We start from the raw sequence: 18,906 nt of genomic DNA, 5'->3' as shown, positions 1-18,906 counted from the left end.
CCATTAAAGTTGCTGTCACATTTTCTGGATAAAAAACCCACTGTTGAAGGATCATTGGTCAGGCTGTGAATTTGAAGGAAAATGAAGACCAAAGAGCATTCTACAGAAGTTAGAGATAAAGTAATACAAATGCATAGATTAGGGAAAGGGTACAAAATAATATCCAAGTGTTTGGATATCCCAGTGAGCACAGTTGGATCAATAATCAGGAAGTGGAAGCTGCATCACATCACCCAGGCACTGCCAAGAAAAGGCCGTCCCTCAAAACTCAGCGCTCAAACAAGGAGACTTGTGAGAGAAGCCACAGAGAGGTCAACAATCACTTTGAAGGAGCTAGAGTCCAGTGGCTGGGACTGGAGTAATGGTGCACCAGTTAACCATATCAAGAGCTCTGCGTAACACTGGCCTGTATGGAAGGGTGGCAAGAAAGAAGCCGTTACTCAAAAAGTACCATCTGAAAGCACACCTGGAGTTTGCCAGAAAGCATGAGAGTGACCCAGCTGCGATGTGGGAAAAGGTTTTGTGGTCAGATGAGACCAAGATAGAGCTTTTTGGCCAAAACTCAAAGCGCTATGTGTGGCGCAAACCTAACACTGTCCATGCCTCAAGACACACCATCCCTACAGTGAAGTATGGTGGTGGCAGCATCATGCTGTGGGGATGCTTCTCATCAGCAGGGACTGGGCATCTTGTTAAAATTGAAGGAAGAATGGATGGAGCAAAATACAGGGTAATACTGCAAGAGAACCTGCTTCAGTCCGCTAAAAAACTGAAGCTTGGGAGGAAATTCACCTTTCAGCAGGACAATGATCCCAAGCACAAGGCCAAAGCAATATTGAAGTGGCTCAAGAACAAAAAGGTGAATGTCCTACAGTGGCCCAGTCAAAGTCCTGATCTCAATCCCATTGAGAATCTGTGGCACTATTTGAAAATTGCGGTCCACAAGCGTCGTCCAACCAACCTGAACAACCTGGGGCAAATCTGCCAAGAATGGGCCAAAATCACTCCGACACTGTGTGCAAAGCTGGTACATACTTACCCCAAAAGACTTAAAGCTGTTATTACAGCGAAAGGTGGCTCTACCAAATATTAATGTGTGGGGGTTGAATACTTATGCAAGCAAGATATTTCAGTTTTTTATTTTTCTTAAAAATATTTCCCAACATAAAACCAATGTCACCTTACAATAATTGATTTTGAGTTTCAGTGTTTTAAAATAAAATATCAAACAGAATAAAATTTCAATGTACCATTTGTAATTCAGTAATATGAGAGAATTGGTCAGGGGTCTGAATACTTTTGCAAGGCACTGTATATATATAAGCAAATTATTTATTAAATAAACGTCTGCTTGAATGTGTTGTTTGTGTCTAAATGGTTAAAAGTGCTAAAAGGCGTTCATAAAGTCACACAGCCTCCAATTGCCACAATATTATGTACTATAAAAAACATAACAAAATCGTCAAATGAGAGGATGTCATTTGGCCCATCAGTGCTAGTCCAGTTCCAAGTAGCTGGATGATCTCAAAGCTTTGTCAAGTCGTACCTCAAAATAATTATTTAGATTTTCTGTCTATACTTAAGATCCAACTGTCCTCTGGTCCTGCTCTTAGTATTGGTTACAGTTATCTTTGTCAACCTCTTTTAAGATTTTAAAGACTTCTATGAAGCCTCCCCTAATTCTTTGTTCCAGACTAAATAATCCACTCAACCTTCATAGTTAATTTCTTTAAGCCCTGTGATTAGTCTGGTTGCTCTTTTCCAGACTCTCAAGCAAAGAGCAACCAGATTTTTGTATTGTGGGGACTATCTGGAAAGAAGCTGCAACTGTGATACAGGTATATACACCAAGCAGCAGCCTTTTATTCCTGTTCTTAAACAATTTCACTCCGGATGAATAACCGTTTACCATAAACAGCAAGGCAGCTTCCTCTCATTGAAGATTTGAGGAGATGATCACCCTGTGAAGGTCAGCCAAGAGGGAAATGTTGACATGTTTTCATTGTCATTTTTGCAACATGTGCAAATAGTGGTCTGCCATGTCTCCCTGAATTAAATGTAAAAGGTAAAATCCACCATTTTTAAAAAATATATATATATAAATTAATGCACTTTAAATAACTTTCTTTAGTTGAGAGCATTAAGAGTTCACAGTATAAAAAATGTATTTATTTGATCTGTCTACAATGATCCATCCTGCCTTAAATGTTGGAGAACATCACACAGCAAAATATGGTATCACTACAATAAATAAGATATTCTGCTTTTTGGTACAGTATACAAGGCTTTCCAGATTCTCAAACACAATTAGAAAGAATCCACCTGTATCAACAAAGACAGTTTATTAAACAAATTCAAATAAAATATAAAACTGTCATTAACTCGCTTGGGAAAGTTTAACTTTGCACAAAATGAACATTGACCTTAATCAGCTGTGACTACTGTAGGTTTATTGCAGTTTAATGGCTCAGTCCCAACTTAGTGCTATATTCAATGTGGAAAAAAGAAAAGAAGAAAGTATAATACTTAAACATTGCACAAGAAAGCCCACACTTTTTAAAGGTTTCTTCTAGGATTAAAAATATTTATATTCTTACAAATTGCCAGTGAAAATAACATTAGAGTGTGAAACTGCAGTATTTATAACAGTAGAAATTATCCAAACCTTACAAAGTACAGTACCAAATCACCAGCACACCACAGCTCAAGAGGTTCTCTGTCTTTTCTTTTAGTGCCAAAGACCTTAAGGAGAGCAAAACTTTTGGTAACCACATCAATATTCTGTAAGAGCTTTAAATATATATGTATATATTATATACAATTATTTACAAGGGACATCCACTGAAATATCAATTATTTTGACACACTATCAATTAACTTTGATATTTCCAGGTACAGTGGCAAGCTACAATTCTGTCTAACACTGACATCCCCACTATCCTAAATACAGTTGCACCACCCACTCCGCTAAGGTTTGGAGCCCTTTGTTGAGCACATTATTTTACTGGGGAAACAACTGCACAATGAATATATTTCTGACAAGAACACAAAATGACAAGCACCTTCTGGTTTATACAGTGAAGAGATGTGTGTAGTGAGACTTTGTATAACTTATCTTGCTCCAATCACTCCTGTAGCAAGCTAAAATGCCATTTATTAAATGGAACCATCACGGCTGAGTTCACAGATCCCAACTTGCACTGATCTTGGACTTCCTTATCTAATGCAACATGTTCAGTACATTTAATTAATTAATTAATTAATTAAATTAATTAATTGGAGAAATTTGTACTTGCCTGTTAAATCTACAGGAATTCCTTCTTTAAACATTATGGCTATAAAGCAGGAGGAGACGAGAACCAGTCAAACCAGTAGACATTTGTGTTCATATACACACTATTATAAATTAACAAAAAAAACACAACACACCAGTTTACTCCTAAAGAGACCTGGTCATTTTAGACATTAATTTGTTAATACAGCATACATGTGTCAATGCTTCAGTAATGTTTTAGTTGCCAACGCATTAACCTCAGTCTTCCAAGTCTCTCAAATTACCACATTGACATAATACTGTACAGTAGGTTTTAATATACCTTTAAAATTACTCATCATCCATGTGTTTATTTTTTTTTTAATTTAACATTGTTTTTCAAACATAAGCCAGCTGATTCATATTAAATTGAAGTCTGTAAAGATGATTATCTTTCTTACTGAAAGAGAAGGGTTCGCTGCTGTTCCTGTGTATATGATTTGTGTCCAATATATAAACATTAGTTTTGTTTCCCAACCTTAACAGCTAATTTCTGTGATCGCTCAATATTTCTGATCACTGAGCAATCGGAAACCCACGCCACCAACAGTCCTGTTTTTTTTTGTTTGAGCAAATTTGAGTGCCCTGGAAAGCAGCGAAGACGGGGGCAATTACATTTTGTATAATTAAAAGCAAGGACTAAAGGACTACAGGCAAAGATAAAGAACACTACAGTGTTATTTAACCCAAGCAGTACATACTATAGGACTTTCCAGATCAGATGTTTTCCAAGGCAGTCCCATTCTGCATGTCAGCACAATTCCTGCTACATCCCAATTGGTTCCAATCTATTACAATAATTTACAGCAGCACCTGATCAATTGGGTCTAGGCACTTTACAGGTGGTTATCCCCCCCCCCCCCCCCCCAAAAAAAAAAGAATAATCTGATGGGGTCAAGCTTTCAAATTAATCTTTTCTCCCATTTGCTTCCATTTAAATTTTAACAAATGTCAAACAGTGGACATGGATCTAAAGTTAAATACTTTTAATATTTAAAATATTATTTGGCTATCTGCACACAGAGAACTTGGGTACCTCTAAGGTTGTGTGTGTGTGTTTTTTTTTCTTAAATATGTCTTTTGCAGTTCCCCTGCTCTCCTTGCTGTGGTGTGTTATTTGAAAAAGTGCGCTTTTTGTTATAGTACAAACAAAGATCTCCTGTAATATGAGACAGTTCTGTGATCAAAGGCCAATTCTGAACCAATAATTAATTATGGGGCACAGCATCTCCAGTCTTGGCTAGGCATGGCTCTATCAGACACCTGTTAAAAAAAACACACAAAAAAAAGAACACAAAGTTACTGCACTGACCATCACTTTACAATTTAATCATATTTAATGCTGTAAAGTCCCACTGCTGTGTTGACCACGAGGCTGGGAATATGACTGTAGCACAAAATAAATGATCTGCCAATCAGCTTTAATGGAAAGCTGTGGCAAGAACAGATGAAACTCCAACCCAAACCAAAAATTCACAACCATGATTCCTTACCCATCACAGCCATAATTAACAGTTTATATTCTGCACAGTGCTAAACCAGAACAGTCATCTACAGTCCTAAACACTGCATAATTGTGTGGTGGTTTCATCGTACAAGTTACGACAACCAACAGGAAATCGACAAACAAGGGTAGCCTGTTTGGGAAAGAGGAAAGATATATAAATTCTTTCAATAGATTACCAGAACTTCATTCAGTCAGCTGTTGCAAAATAATGTGATGAGTGGGGTGTTTGAGGGAAGTTTTCTGGCAATATTTAGAAAACCATTTGTTTGGAAAGTGCCAAGACTCTCGGGGACGTGGGGACCCGCATCCTTTACACACACAAGGTTTGTCAGGACTCCGGTTTGCAGCGGTCTGTATCCCCGGGACACGCGTCTGTCTGTCTAAATCATGCAGATAATACAGTTGCATTGTGTGAAGTGCAAGCTTCAGAATGCTGGCGGGCTCAAACTCTGCATTGTACAGCAGTTCCCGCTGTGGAGAACTGGAAAACATGGACCAGGGTATGTCTTGGTTCACAGCAAACAAAGACTGAACACTATACTGAGTTGCATCCCTTTCCCGAGACCTCCTGTATGCGGTTGCATGTTTTACTGAAATCCATTTCAGGCTTTTTTGGATTCTACCGCTATGCCTTTGTTCCTCGCACTTTGATAGAAAGAAATTCTGGTTGTGGCTTTTAGCATTTGCTCTTTTTTTTGTAAAAAAAAAAAGTCAAAACTTTGATAAATTAAGAAAAATAGGTGTGTACCACATTAACACTTTGTACTGGTGTTACGAGACGTCTCGGGAAAAGTGAGATTGTCCCAGTTTTCAGCCTTCATTTTTTGTCCCAGAAAAACATAAAACAATTTGAATATAATAGCAAAACCGGGACAATTTAACAATTCTACAAGAAGAAAATTGTGGCACTGTGCTTAGCAAGTCAACATCAGATCAGTTCATTATTTTAAAATAAAATTAAAAAACCTTATGGATTACTTGTTTAATAAGTCTGATTATCTGTTCAATAATGGATATTCTATTTACAGTGCTGTGAAAAAGTATTTGCCCCCTGTCTGATTTTCTGCATTTTTGCATATTTTTGACACTGAATGTTATCAGATCTTCAACCAAAACCTAATATTAGATAAAAGGGACCCTGAGGGAACAAATAAACATTTGATACATATTTCATTTATTTATTAAAGAAAGTTATGCAACAAGCAATGCCCGTGTGAAAAAGTAAATCGCCCCCTTACCCCCTTAGAGTAAATCGCCCCCTTACTCCACCTTTAGCAGCAATAACTGCAACCAAACGCTTCTTGTAGTTATTGATTAGTCTCTCACAGCGTCGTGGAGGAATGTTGGCCCAGTCCTCCATGCAGAACTGCTTCAACTCAGTGACATTTGTGGGTTTTCGAGCATGAACTGCTCATTTCAGGTCCTGCCACAACATCTGAGTGGGGTTTAGGTCTGGACTTTGATTAGGCTATTCCAAAACTTTAAATTTCTTGTTCTTCAACCATTCTGATGTAGACTTGCTTGTGTGTTTTGGATCATTGTCTTGCTGCATGACCCAGCTGCGCTTCAGCTTCAGCTCACGGACAGGTGGCCTGACATTCTCCTGTAGAATTCTCTGATACAGAGCAGAATTCATGGTTCCTTCAATGATGGCAAGGCATCCAGGTCCTGATGCAGCAAAGCATCCCCAAACCATGACACTACCACCAACATGCTTGACCGTTGATATAAGGTTCTTACTGTGGAATGCAGTGTTTGGTTTTCGCCAGACATAACGGGGCCCATGTCGGCCAAAAAGTTCCACTTTTGACTCATCTGTCCATAGAAGATTGTTCCAGAACTTGAGGATCATCCAGGTGCTTTTTGGCAAACCTGAGACGAGCATTCATGTTCTTCTTAGTGAGCAATGGTTTCCGCCTTGCTACTCTGCCATGAATCCCATTTTTGCACAGTGTCTTTCTGATGGTGGAGTCATGAACACTGACCTTAGCCGAGGCGAGAGACCTGCAGATGCCTGGATGTTGTTCTAGGGTTCTTTGTGACTTCCTGGATGATTTTACGCCTTGCTCTTGGAGAGATTTTGTCAGGACGGCCACTCCTGGGAAGATTCACTACTGTCCCAAATTTGCTCCATTTGGAAAATATGGCTCTGACTGCGGTTCAGTGGAGCCCCAAAGCCTTAGAAATGGCTTTGTAACCCTTTCCAGACTGATAGGCATCAACAACTTTTTTCCGGAGGTCTTCAGGAATTTCTTTTGTTCGTGGCATGATGTGCCTCGAACCTGTGTGCTGACAACTTCACTCTGATGGTAAGGGCCAAAGTTAGTCAGATTTATATTGGTCAGGGCTGGCCCAAATCAGGCCTGGTTGTTACCAAAGTACTCAAACAGCTGACCCTAATTATCCCTTTAATTGGGTTGAGTTAACTAGGGGGGGGGGGGGGATATAACTTTTTCACACCTGAAGATTGCATGTTTGATTACCTTGCACGCCAAACAAATGAAAGAAGCACCAAACTTTGGTGTCATTTCTTCTCTCAGACTCCCTCTATATACTACTACAACCCACAAAAAATCAGACCAAATACAATGTGAAAAATGTGCAAAAATGCAGAAAATCAGACAGGGGGCAAATACTTTCATGGCACTATAACTTCCTGGACCATGTTAAGTTTTTTTTTTTTTTTTTTTTTTTTTTTTTTTAATGTTATCTTGGTAGTGCCACCAGCAAAGTTAGCCTTTTAAGTTAGTCCCTATTGTGTTTTGATTAACACATTCATTTACATAACCAATTAAAAAAAATAAAATAACAAAGTACCTATAGAAAGTCTACACCCCCTTTCAATTTTCACCTTTTGTTGCCTTATAGCCTGGAATTAAAATGCATTAATTTTTTTTTTTTTTTTTTTTCATTTATCTACACATCCTACCCCACAACTTCCAAGTGAAACTTCCATCCCTACTGTGAAGCATGGTGGTGGCAGCATCATGTTATGGGGATGTTTCTCATTGGCAGGGACTGCGGCACTTGTCAGGATAGAAGGGAAAATGAATGGAGCAAAGTACAGATAAGTCCTTGAGGAAAACCCTCTGCTGCCCTCTGCAAGAAAGCTGAAACTGGGACAGAAGTTCACCTTTCAGCATGACAACGACCCAAAGCACACAGCCAAAGCTACACTGGAGTGGCTAAGGAACAAAAAGGTTAATGTCCTTGAGTGGCCCAGTCAGAGACCCGACCTAAATACAATAGAGACCTATCCCAACAGGCTCACAGCTGTAATTGCTGCCAAAGGTACTTCCACCAAGTATTAACTCAGGGGGGTGGAGACTTCTCCAATTGTGATCTTTCAGTTTTGTATTTTTAATATATAACTTTTTTCCCCTTAACAGTGTGTAGATAAGTGGAAAAAACCCTCATTTAAATGCATGAAACTCTGAGGCACTGACACAACAAAATGTGAAAAGTTCAAAGGGGTGTAGACTTTCTATAGGCACTGTACAATTATATATATATATTTTTTTTCTTTGCAGAAAACTTTGTTAATTCATTTGTTAGGGTTGATCTTAAAATGACAAAAGTAGGGAAAAGCGATGCATTCCCCCTCCCCCTTACAAGCAGTGGAAGGGCCAAGGCAACACAAGCAACTACAGATAGCCATGATCAGTTAAGACAAACAACATACGGCGCTCTGCAGATAACACCAGGGACAACTCTTGGTTAATCCATGTTATTGGTGCTGCGCCTCAAACTGACATGACACAGCACATCCTACTAGCTCATGTAAACAGTTTCATAACAGTGAATTTCATACACCCATTTTGCTGGTGGCGATACAAGACACTGACCACAGCAGTGAAATTCTTACAGGTACGGTGTGTTGTTAGTACCACTATTATGACGCATGTGTCTCGTACTAGACCTGCCTAAGCAGTGCCCAGGTATAAACGCGTAATTTGCCCCTTCTACTACTTGTAACTGATGCATTAGCAAAGTTTTTGGCAAATAATGTCCTTACTTTGAGGAGAGTGAGTGAGTGAGTGAGCGAGCGATTAGAAAGAGGATACCCTGTATATTGAATCTGCCCAATCCCAACTCTATATGTTTGACCGGCCTACTTCTTGCCTCAGGACTGGTTAATATGGGGATTCTTGCACATGATTGACAATCACATGCATTTGACCGGTGTTCTTGATTGTAAAAAGTTATTTTTTATTTGTCACCAATTTAAGAACTGTATCAGTAAAATTACAATTGTTTTTTAATTCTTTAAAAGACACTATCCGCTAGCAGTTCTGGACAATTTATTTTTACACTAAATTCTCAATATTTTTTTTCCCCCCTGGACCTACTGCATTTGACCTTATTAAAACTAGTAACCTTACTTTGTACTTCATTGGGATGCCCAAAATTTCCTGTGGGACTTTCAGTTTTTTTTAGTTGCGAGTCCTGGACCTTCAATGGGAAAATACTAATACTTATTTATTAGCGGTGTTCAATTCATGACCACTCCTTATGTACTGAAGACTAGAGACATGCATACATATATAAAGGTACCACATGTTTGTGTGCATCATAGGTGCTAGTTAAGCTCCTTACACAACATAACCCTATCTCTTTACAGCTTGAGGGAAAATTTGAAAATCTGTATGGAGGCATACAAACCAAAATAAGGAGAGCAAATCTAACGCAATCTTAATTCAAATCTGTTGATCCTTAGGCCGTCACTCCGATTTGCTGAAACTGGACATTCTTGGATTATTAGTACTAGACATTTTCCCCATCCCAAATGCTGCAAACAAGTTTACAGTGTAAAACTAAGCTGAGAAACAAACCACTCCCAATTATTGTTGGGGATTCCTAAACACAATATATTTTAGTATACTGTAAAGTCTAAATATTTGTGACCAAAATATTTGGAGAATCACACTTATAAAACTTATTTTGCTGCAGAGATGCTGGCAAGCTGTTGCAGTATAGAAATTATTTATTGTTAGTGGAATTTGATTTTCGTGCCAAAAATGTTTGCGGTTTTTTTTTTCCCCCATATGTGAAAAATACATAATAAAAGGCTTGCAAATATTTGTGGATTTACAGTATTTTCATACTGCTGATACAGTTCACTACATTAGGGAAAAAAAGATTTACTTACTTTCTTCATCTGAATCAAATCCAAATAGCGTCTGACATTTGTTTTGTGCTAGATGACTCTTCAGTGTTTCCAAGTCACTGAATATAGTGAAGCATTTGCTACACCTGTGCCTCTGAACACTTTTACTCACTACCATTTCTGGTCTAGTAGCTTTAGATTCTGCCTTTGGAGACAATGTTTTCCTCCGTTTAGGCATGCTAATGTACTGTTCATCAAGGTAGGCTGAAGGTGGCGGTCTGACAAATGGCCTATTTGAGACACAACCATAGAGGGTTGTTTTTTCCCCGCACGTCTTCTCCTTTCTGGATTGTGCCTTGGATATGGGACTGGTATCTTTTGGAGCACTGTCAACATGGGGAGACTGATGTTCAGGTGTCTTTTGGGTAACATTCATTTGGGTAACATTCATTTGGGTTTCTGGATGATCTGGTTCCTTTTGTTCTACTTCCACTTTGCTTTCTGGTTGATCAGGTTTCTTCTCAACCGCATCCACTTTGCTTCCAGTTTGATCTTGTATGGAGGTCTTCTCCTCTTTGCTGTGACCATTCAAGAGCTGCTCTCTTGAAACAGATGCAGAACATCTATCTTCCAATATGTCGGTTTGGTCTACAGAGCTTGCCACTGGCAAGACTTTTTCGTTTAGATTTGTACTGGGTTTCATGATTGTACATTGTAAATAAGTCTTTGCAGACTCTTTTCGCACCTTCCAAGTTGGGTCCTCGACTGGTTTTGTTTTATTTTTCACCAGGGAACTTTTACGCACATGAGAGCTGGGTTCTGAGGTGGTTTCAGAGACAGTTTCTAAGACAGGTGGCAAGGTTTCCTCCGAGGCCCCTTTTACTGTTTTGTCAGAATAATGCCGACACTCGTGATCGTGAAGTGAGGAGAGATCAGAAAAAATCTCACAGCAGCCATCAACTGTACACTGTGCCTGTAACACTGCGTGGCTCTTTATGTGAGCCAGAAGTTCACCAGCTGTCTTGAACCGCTCACTGCAGTTTAAATGCAGGCAAAAGTACTTCTTGCTGTCTGTGTGTCTGTTGAGGTGGTCAAGGAAATGGTTAGAATCCATAAATTCTCTTTGGCAGTACCGGCACTTTCCTTTGTGTAACTTCATGATATGCTCCTGGACTTTCAAGTCTTCTGGATGTGCCTTTCTTGCATGTTTAATGACAATCCACCTTTCATTATAAGACTTTGAACATCCCTGAGCAGGACAACTAAATTTTCTTTTCTCTTGCCTAGATTTCTTTTGCTTAATGACGGATCCGTTAGCTCTTTTAACTAGACACAGATCTTCATTGGATTTTGCATCTTCTGTATTTTTGTTATTTGAGTTTAGTGGGGGACTACTCAAACAGCTGTTTGGACTACTGTCTGGGTTTTTAGAAACAATGTTATTTTGTTTATCTATGTAGTTTTCAACAGCAGCCACTGACTGCCTATGATTTTTATGCTCATTTTTTGGTAGTACAAGTTCAGAAAAGGTATGTTCAAAGTCCTCTGAAGTTCCATTTTCAACGTGAGTGCATGCATTTGGCAGTTGGCCATCAGTGGAGTGTTTTAGTTTTATTTTCTTCATATGATCTTTCAGATGTTTTTGCAAGCATACCCGCTGTTTAAACTTTCGGCCACACATCGCGCATGAATATGTACCCTTACGCACATGAATCAATGCATGCCTTATGATATGTCCACCAAGAAATTCCCTGTTGCACAATATGCAGAGAGTCTTTGGAACACTGTGGTCTGTTTTGGGTGAATCAAGATGAGACTTGTCTTTCTGGGCATTTTTAATGGCTTTCTGTCGATTCCGCAGACGCAGTGCAGGTTGTTCAGCACACAGAGTTTCTTCCTGTTTAACAAGGTCATCTGCTGTTTTATCTGGTATTATAACAGCACTTTCTTGTGACCTTTCAGGTTCTTCCACAGTGTATTTTTTTGACTTATCTGGTTCTTCAATACTGCATTTTTGAGACCTATCCAGTTCAGCCACAGCACATTCTTGTAATTTATCCGGTTCTTCAACACTGCATTCTTGAGACCTATCTGGTTCAACCACAGAGTATTCTTGAGACCTATCCAGTTCAGCCATAGCACATTCTTGCAACCTATCCGGTTCAGGTAAAGTGCATTCTTGCAACCTATCCAGTTCAGCCACAGCGCATTCTCGGAACCTATCCGGTTCTTCAATAGTGCATTCTTGAGACCTAATCGATTCTGTCAAAGTGCATTCTTCTGATGTTTTCTGTTTTGCCACAGCGTATTCTTGCAACTTATCCTGTTCTAAAAGGGAACTTTCCGGTTTTACATTCAGATTTAGGACAAAGCCTTCTTGTGCCCTCTTTGTTTCCATCAGGAAAAGTTCTGGTTTAGTATCCGATTTAGTGACAGATCCTTCTCGTGTCCTTAAAGGTTCTAGTTTTGTATTTAGTTCTAGAACAGGGCCTTCTGGATTCCTGGCCGATTCTATCACTGGGCCTTCTAATTTTGCATTTGGTTCTATGACAGCTAACTCAGGTGCCACATTAGTTGGTTTCTCAGAGTCATCTGGCATCTTATCTAGCTGTTTGATGGGATCCTCTACTGTCTTTTCATCTAGTTCTTTGACTAAAACTTCTGGTGCTCCATCCAGCTCCTGAACAGGGTGTTCTGCTATCTTAAGAAGTTGCTCGACATGATTTTCTGGTGCCTTCTGACCAGGTTGTTCAACAGGTCCTTGTGCGCTCTTGTCTGACTGTTTCATGGAATCTCCTGGAGTCACATCCTGATGTTTTGGTGACTTTGTATTCAATTGGTTGATGGAGACTTCTGGTGTATGCATTTGTTTGACATGGTGTTGTGGAGACTTATTTTCCAGATGTTTTACAGACTCTTGTGCTTTATCAGGTTGTCCAACAGGGTGTTTTGCCGACTTTTCCATTTTTTGGACAGGCTCCACTGCTGTCATAAGATGCAGTCTGACAGGATGCTTTTGCGACTTTTTAATACGTTGATTGGCAGTGTGTTTCTGTGTTTTCTTGTCGTGCTGCTTGGCTTGGCCTTCTTGAATTATATCAAGCTGTCTGAGTGAGCGTCTTAGTGATTTCTTATCTGTTTCTTTGAGTCTACGTTTTCGCGACTTCTTTTGAACTTTTCTGACATTGTCTTCTGCAGGTAAATCAAGTCGTCTTGCCCATCGTCTGGATGACTTTTGATCTGCTTTTTTAACACAGTGTTTCAGCAACTTGTCCTCTTTGACACGGTGTGGCGGTGACACTCTTGGGTACAGCACATTAGGGTCCGCTAGAGGCAGCTCATCCTCTTCTACAGTTTCATTGAAGGCAAACAATAATGCTTTGTCACCCATTAGGGACATGCATTTTTTCTTCAGCATAATAAGGCTCCAAAACTCTGGGTCAAAGTACAATCCTTTTTTTAAGATTTGGAGTAACTCAAAACGTACTTGATTTTTAACCAAATTGTTATCCACATGATACTCCTGATCTGGAAAAGTATAAAGATTATAGACTGTGATATAAGCTTCCACACTGCGTTCCAGAAAAAAAACTGCAAGGGCACACGCTCGACAAACTTCCAAGTCATTTGGCAAAAGATAGGCAATGATTTTATAGACCAGGGATTTAGTGTTTGGATCATCGTGGTGGTCCATATTCAGAGTGCAAGCACACAGTTGCACACAAACCTGCAATCCTTCATCTCCAAGCTGAAAAACAAACAAATATGAACAGCACTTAAAATTAGCTAATGAATATAAATACACAATTGCAAATTAAATCACAAATTTATTTGCACCTCTGAGCTATAAACGTGATGAGCAGCTTTGTTAAGTGAACTGAAAAGTCAGAAAATCCATCAACATTAACAATTTCCAGAAAGATTCACATAATTTCATACCCTACAATTTCTTTCCAAGTTTAAGAAAAAAAAAAAACAATTATAAAAAATAAAGAAAAATCACAAAATAGCACTTACTTCAGTTTCAATGGCCTTCATGAAAGGAAAAATCATTTTAACATTCGTTGCTGACAACAAAAGCTGTTGGCATTCTTCTAAGAAGTCCTGTTTGGAAGAATTAGCTCGAAGCTGAAGCTTGCTCCATATGAAGATAAGGTCCCTGCAAGCAAGCCAAAAAACAGGTTTATTTATGCAGGCTAACTTAGGAAAGTTTCTTGCAGAAATCTGGTCAAGCAACTGGATCTTTACAATATGCAATGCAGAATCAACAATCTCAGAATGTCTGATCCTCCTAATAGCACATTCACTAGGGTGTTACAACATTTAAACATTACAGGGGTTTAACATTTGGAATTTGACTTTCTAAATGTTGTAAAATTTGAATACTGAATATATGTTTTTGGGAAATGTTAAACAATCCTACACCAACACCACAAACAGGAGTTTGTGGTGTTCAAGCCCTAGATAGAATGCAAGTGTTGTGCATGGAATTGTAACTGCACTTTTACTTGTGTACAGTTGTAATATGAGATATAGCATGCTATAGCTGGCATGCTAGTGTTAATTAGTGAAGTTCTGATCTGAGAGTATGTAACACAGCCAACTATATTTACATCACTTTTTTTGTAAAAACAAGTTTAAGTTTCAGTGAGTTTGTTCTGTTATTTACAATATTAAATACTCCACAGCAAACACATTGTCACTTTAGGTATTATTGTTCATTATCACAATTATTTTTCATGACCACAATCTAAATTTAGTGAATGGCAGTTTTTTTACTGCAATCAAGTAAGCTGTAGTACACTTTATTTAATTCCCTAAATGTTATTTTCTTTCTCTCAATAGTACACTACCTAATTACTGTCCCAAGTATTTCAATGCATTCTGCTTTCACCATTCAAGTTTGAGAATTAAACTGTTTTCCCTGCAGCAGCTGACCCTGCTTTAGTACAAAACTCACTCTACATTTACTGTTTTTCAACATAAATTATCATGCCTTCATTGGCTTAAGAGATATTATCAGCTTATCACCTAATAGGGAAGCTGCTGGGCATCCTCACTCTCCTCATGGTAAACAATGTAACCACATCTATTATATATCTGGGATCAGGGTGCGATTTGTCAAATTTCCAGTGGGGGGGATACAATAGACAAACAACAAAACATCCTGGCAAGCCTTGATACATCTGTAGTACACAATTTAAACAGTTAAGAGAATCACAGAGTTACTTATTTATACTGAATCAACTGCTAAAAAATCTTTAGGAATCACAAATATGCCAAATCTGCCACCATGCAGGACAAATGCAGTTATTTTTATGGATATGGTATCAAAAGGCAAGAACAAAAACTACCTACGCTTACAGCAACTAAAATAATGTTAAAAACGCACTCCTGACAAGTACTTGCATTGTTGCACATAACCTCATTGACAACTACACAGAGTGTAACAAAAATAAATAAATCCCCCCCTCCAAATCAAATCGCACCGTCTGGGATAGATGCAGCTGCTAAAGAAGGTGCAACAAATGACAAAAATCTGTTCATGTTAATTTTGAATTATATTTAGGCACCCCTACAATTTGACTGGTGATATACAACATTTATTGGTTTATTGGCAATCAGACCAAACTTTTTCCAGCTTGATACAGTAACCTTTTCACTTTCTTTTCTGTGTAATTATTGGGCTTTTTGCTGCATTACAATTATTCTTTATTTTAAGTGAAGTTTTCAGGACATTTTGTTAATGCCACGTGTGCAACACACAAACCGTAAGTGTATTTGTATTTTTTTTTGTTCTTGGTCAAAATTTCTTGAAAGCAACTGTTCATTTTAAGCTAATTTTTTACACAACAGTACTCATATACGTCACCATCACAACTGTTGTATTACATGAAACTGGGGTTACCGTATTCTGCTGGTGTTATCATCCTTCTTGCACTTCAGTTTAAAACATGATGATATGCTGGCTTTTTTTCTTTACATACCGACATCATATTGACATTGTTTTTAAAAGAAAAGGCAGCATTTTCTGTGTTACATGCACCAATGCCACATAACCTCAAAAAAAACAGTTGCCAAAATGTTTTTTTAGTTTCACTGGCAACCATTTTAGTCGCAGTCTGGAAAAACTGCAATGATTCACAGCGTTACACAATGCAAGTCTTACACAACTCCCTGGTAGTAATTTAAACTGTGACAGTATTTTGCGGTCTTGGAGCAACATGAAGTGGCAATAATGCTGATTATAAACACATACCAGATATAGTACATGTTTCCAGTCTCAAGCTGCTGAATGAGGAATGCTCTGCACAGACCCAAAAGCACTTCATCCTTCTCCTCTCTTTCAGCGTTGCAGATGATTTCAACAGCATCCTTACTGTCGATCCTGGCCATCTGTGGGGACAGAACAGGTGGTTTAGATGATAGAGAATGTTCTGTAAAGTTTGGTGTGGATATGTAGCACTAGTGTCATGACCCCCAGCTAAACTATATATTCAAAAGTGGTTTCAATAAATGTAGCATTAAAGTGTCATACAAGACTACTGTTTCTAGTTCAGGTCCAAATCTATTAACAGACAACAGTTCTCAGCTTCTAGCTTTACTATTTTGAGAGATATGGGTCACTAAAAATAAAATATGTGATTTACGGTGGCATCCATTATTCCTCAAGTAACTGAAGTAGGGTCAAACTATTTCTCAGTCAGTACATAGATAGGATGCATGACCTGACCATGTCTCTTTGCAGATGTGGCACTTAGAGGTTACTTTTATTTTAGGAGTGGAAGCAATGACTTATTCGTATCCAACTACTTTGGACATCTGAACTTTTATGGAGCTCTGAGGTGGCTCAAAATAAAAGGCCCTATTATGAATCTTTTTGACTATTGTGTCTGTATAACATACACACCTCCTTGTGAAGATGGTCACGTAAAGATGCCTTGAAAAGGCACGTTAAATATGCCTGATGGAAGTAGAGGTTTGTGCCGACTTCAGGATGGGGTATGCAGCACTTTGAGAGAGCCACTGCTTCTTGAATACGCTCGCAAGCAAGCAAATATCGGACTCTGATTTCAAAAAATGCTGGGATTTCAGAGTTCAAGTACATGTCCACTGTTAAAAGAATACAAATAAGACATACAATTTCAGAACAGTAGTGTGCAAGCATAGAAAAAAGTGGTGGGTGTTCCAAAGTAAAATTATTGATAAACTGAATCATTGTGAGAAGACCTAGAGTAAACCCTAACCGGCCTAGCAGAGTTTCAATGGGCAGTTGAATCAAAAGATTTCTTATTTTCCAAAACATTTTTATATTTTATAGATAGATAAATAGATAGATATTGATTTTCAAGTAGTAAACAAAATCATTAAGGGTTCTACAAAGGAAGCACTAAAATGATGAATTTCATGAAAAAGGTATGACCAACTTGATTCACACACATTTTCAGTACCCCACTGTCTCCAATAATCACTAATCCCTAACACATCTAACAAACACAAGAGTTAAGCAACTATAAAGTGGTTTAAATGCTAAGAAACCATACCTGTTTCCTGAGGTTGTGGAGTTTCCTTGAGGACTGCCTTCAACACTGGGTTTTCCCACGGACCGCCTTCTTTAATTATTTGCTTCACCAGCTTTAAGTACACGTTTTTGTATCTTTCTAAAGTAGTGTAACATTCCTGAAATATATTAGATAAATGGTTAAAAAAATTATAATAATCTTAATGCAAAACACTAAGAGGGTAGTCAAATTTCAAACAGCTCAACATTACTCAAAATGCACATCGTTATACACTTGGGGCCATATTCATAAAAGATGCGGGTAATTCCCGGCCTTACAAAAAATTACTGGGCAGTATTTAACATGTGATTTATAAAACTACTGCCTGGTTATTTTACTGGCCAGAGGTATGCAAATGAGCCGTGTCCCCTACTTAAGACGTCAATGTCATACACTGTCTGTTTACACCGTCACGTTTTGCCTATAGGACATGTCTGGAGAAAAAGTTTCCCAAAATATGAAGTCATCAGGTTAAAAAAAAATATTGCGCACACGCATATATTTATAGTGCTGGGCTTATTTTAAATGTATAAATCATTGTGCTGAAATTAATGTATTCTCCACAGAATACAAATATAAATCTGCACATTGGGCATATACAGCTATGGACAAAAGTTTTGCATCACCCTATACAAATAACATATTGCTTCATAAAGTTGAATGAAACCTGCTGAATAATATTACGTTGACATATTGAATTACATACCGCTTTGTCGTTTTCCATCTAACAACGAAAACCTGACAAATTAAAAAAATTGACATCTAACATGAAATCCTGTACTACTATTATGGCTTCTGGTAGACTTTTGGAATTTAATTTTTCTTCTTGTGTCTAAACCCTAAAATTCTAGGTGGTACAAAACATTTGGCCGTAGCTGTACAGCATAGTAGCAAAATCAAATTAGTAACCTAGCGCACTTTTTACTTTGGCCTATAGGCTACTGGTAACACAAAACAAATCATGCTGCTGCAATAAACATACTGTACATAAAAACCGTAGCCTATGTCGTATACAAAACAGATCATGGTGCCGCATTAACACATTATGATACTATACAATACCTTACATATACTGCAGACACTTTACAGAAATAGCCTACCTACTACTTTTGTTTTCTTTTGGCATGAGTCAAACTTTCTTTTCTTTGCAAAAAGCAATTAAAGACTTCAAAATTCAGAATCTTGTAGTCCACATCTTGCATTTCAAACCATTGGAGTCCAGCAGTATTTCTGAAAGCTTCTTGCCCTTTTCCAACCGATCGATCGCAGTTTGTTTAAACTCTGTAGAGTATGTTTATATGCCCTCTTTTAATCATGTTCTTGACTTTAGTGATTTAGTAGGCTACTTGTATCTGTTTGGTTTATTTTCATCCAGGCAGTACAACAGTCGTTTTTATTTTCAAAGGGTCTCTTTGGA

At 38.2% G+C, this 18,906-nt stretch overlaps 1 protein-coding gene across 1 annotated transcript in view; it reads right to left on the bottom strand.

The window, feature by feature from the left end:
* Window positions 1-2,140: 2,140 nt before the first annotated feature.
* The window catches only part of LOC117407231 (zinc finger protein 654-like), a 31,619-nt gene continuing 14,853 nt past the window's right edge, over window positions 2,141-18,906 (bottom strand). Inside the window, exons 4-9 of the mRNA XM_034011965.3 lie at window positions 17,472-17,607; window positions 16,838-17,040; window positions 16,187-16,323; window positions 13,945-14,086; window positions 9,970-13,675; window positions 2,141-4,576 (exon numbers count right to left, since the gene is read on the bottom strand). Coding sequence (XP_033867856.3) covers window positions 4,569-4,576; window positions 9,970-13,675; window positions 13,945-14,086; window positions 16,187-16,323; window positions 16,838-17,040; window positions 17,472-17,607 — 4,332 coding nt within the window. The 3' untranslated portion in view covers window positions 2,141-4,568. The remainder of the gene's footprint in view (window positions 4,577-9,969; window positions 13,676-13,944; window positions 14,087-16,186; window positions 16,324-16,837; window positions 17,041-17,471; window positions 17,608-18,906) is intronic.

This window comes from Acipenser ruthenus, chromosome 8, assembly GCF_902713425.1.
Source record: "Acipenser ruthenus chromosome 8, fAciRut3.2 maternal haplotype, whole genome shotgun sequence".
NCBI lineage: Eukaryota > Metazoa > Chordata > Actinopteri > Acipenseriformes > Acipenseridae > Acipenser > Acipenser ruthenus.
This window is presented reverse-complemented; position numbering and strand designations above follow the sequence as displayed.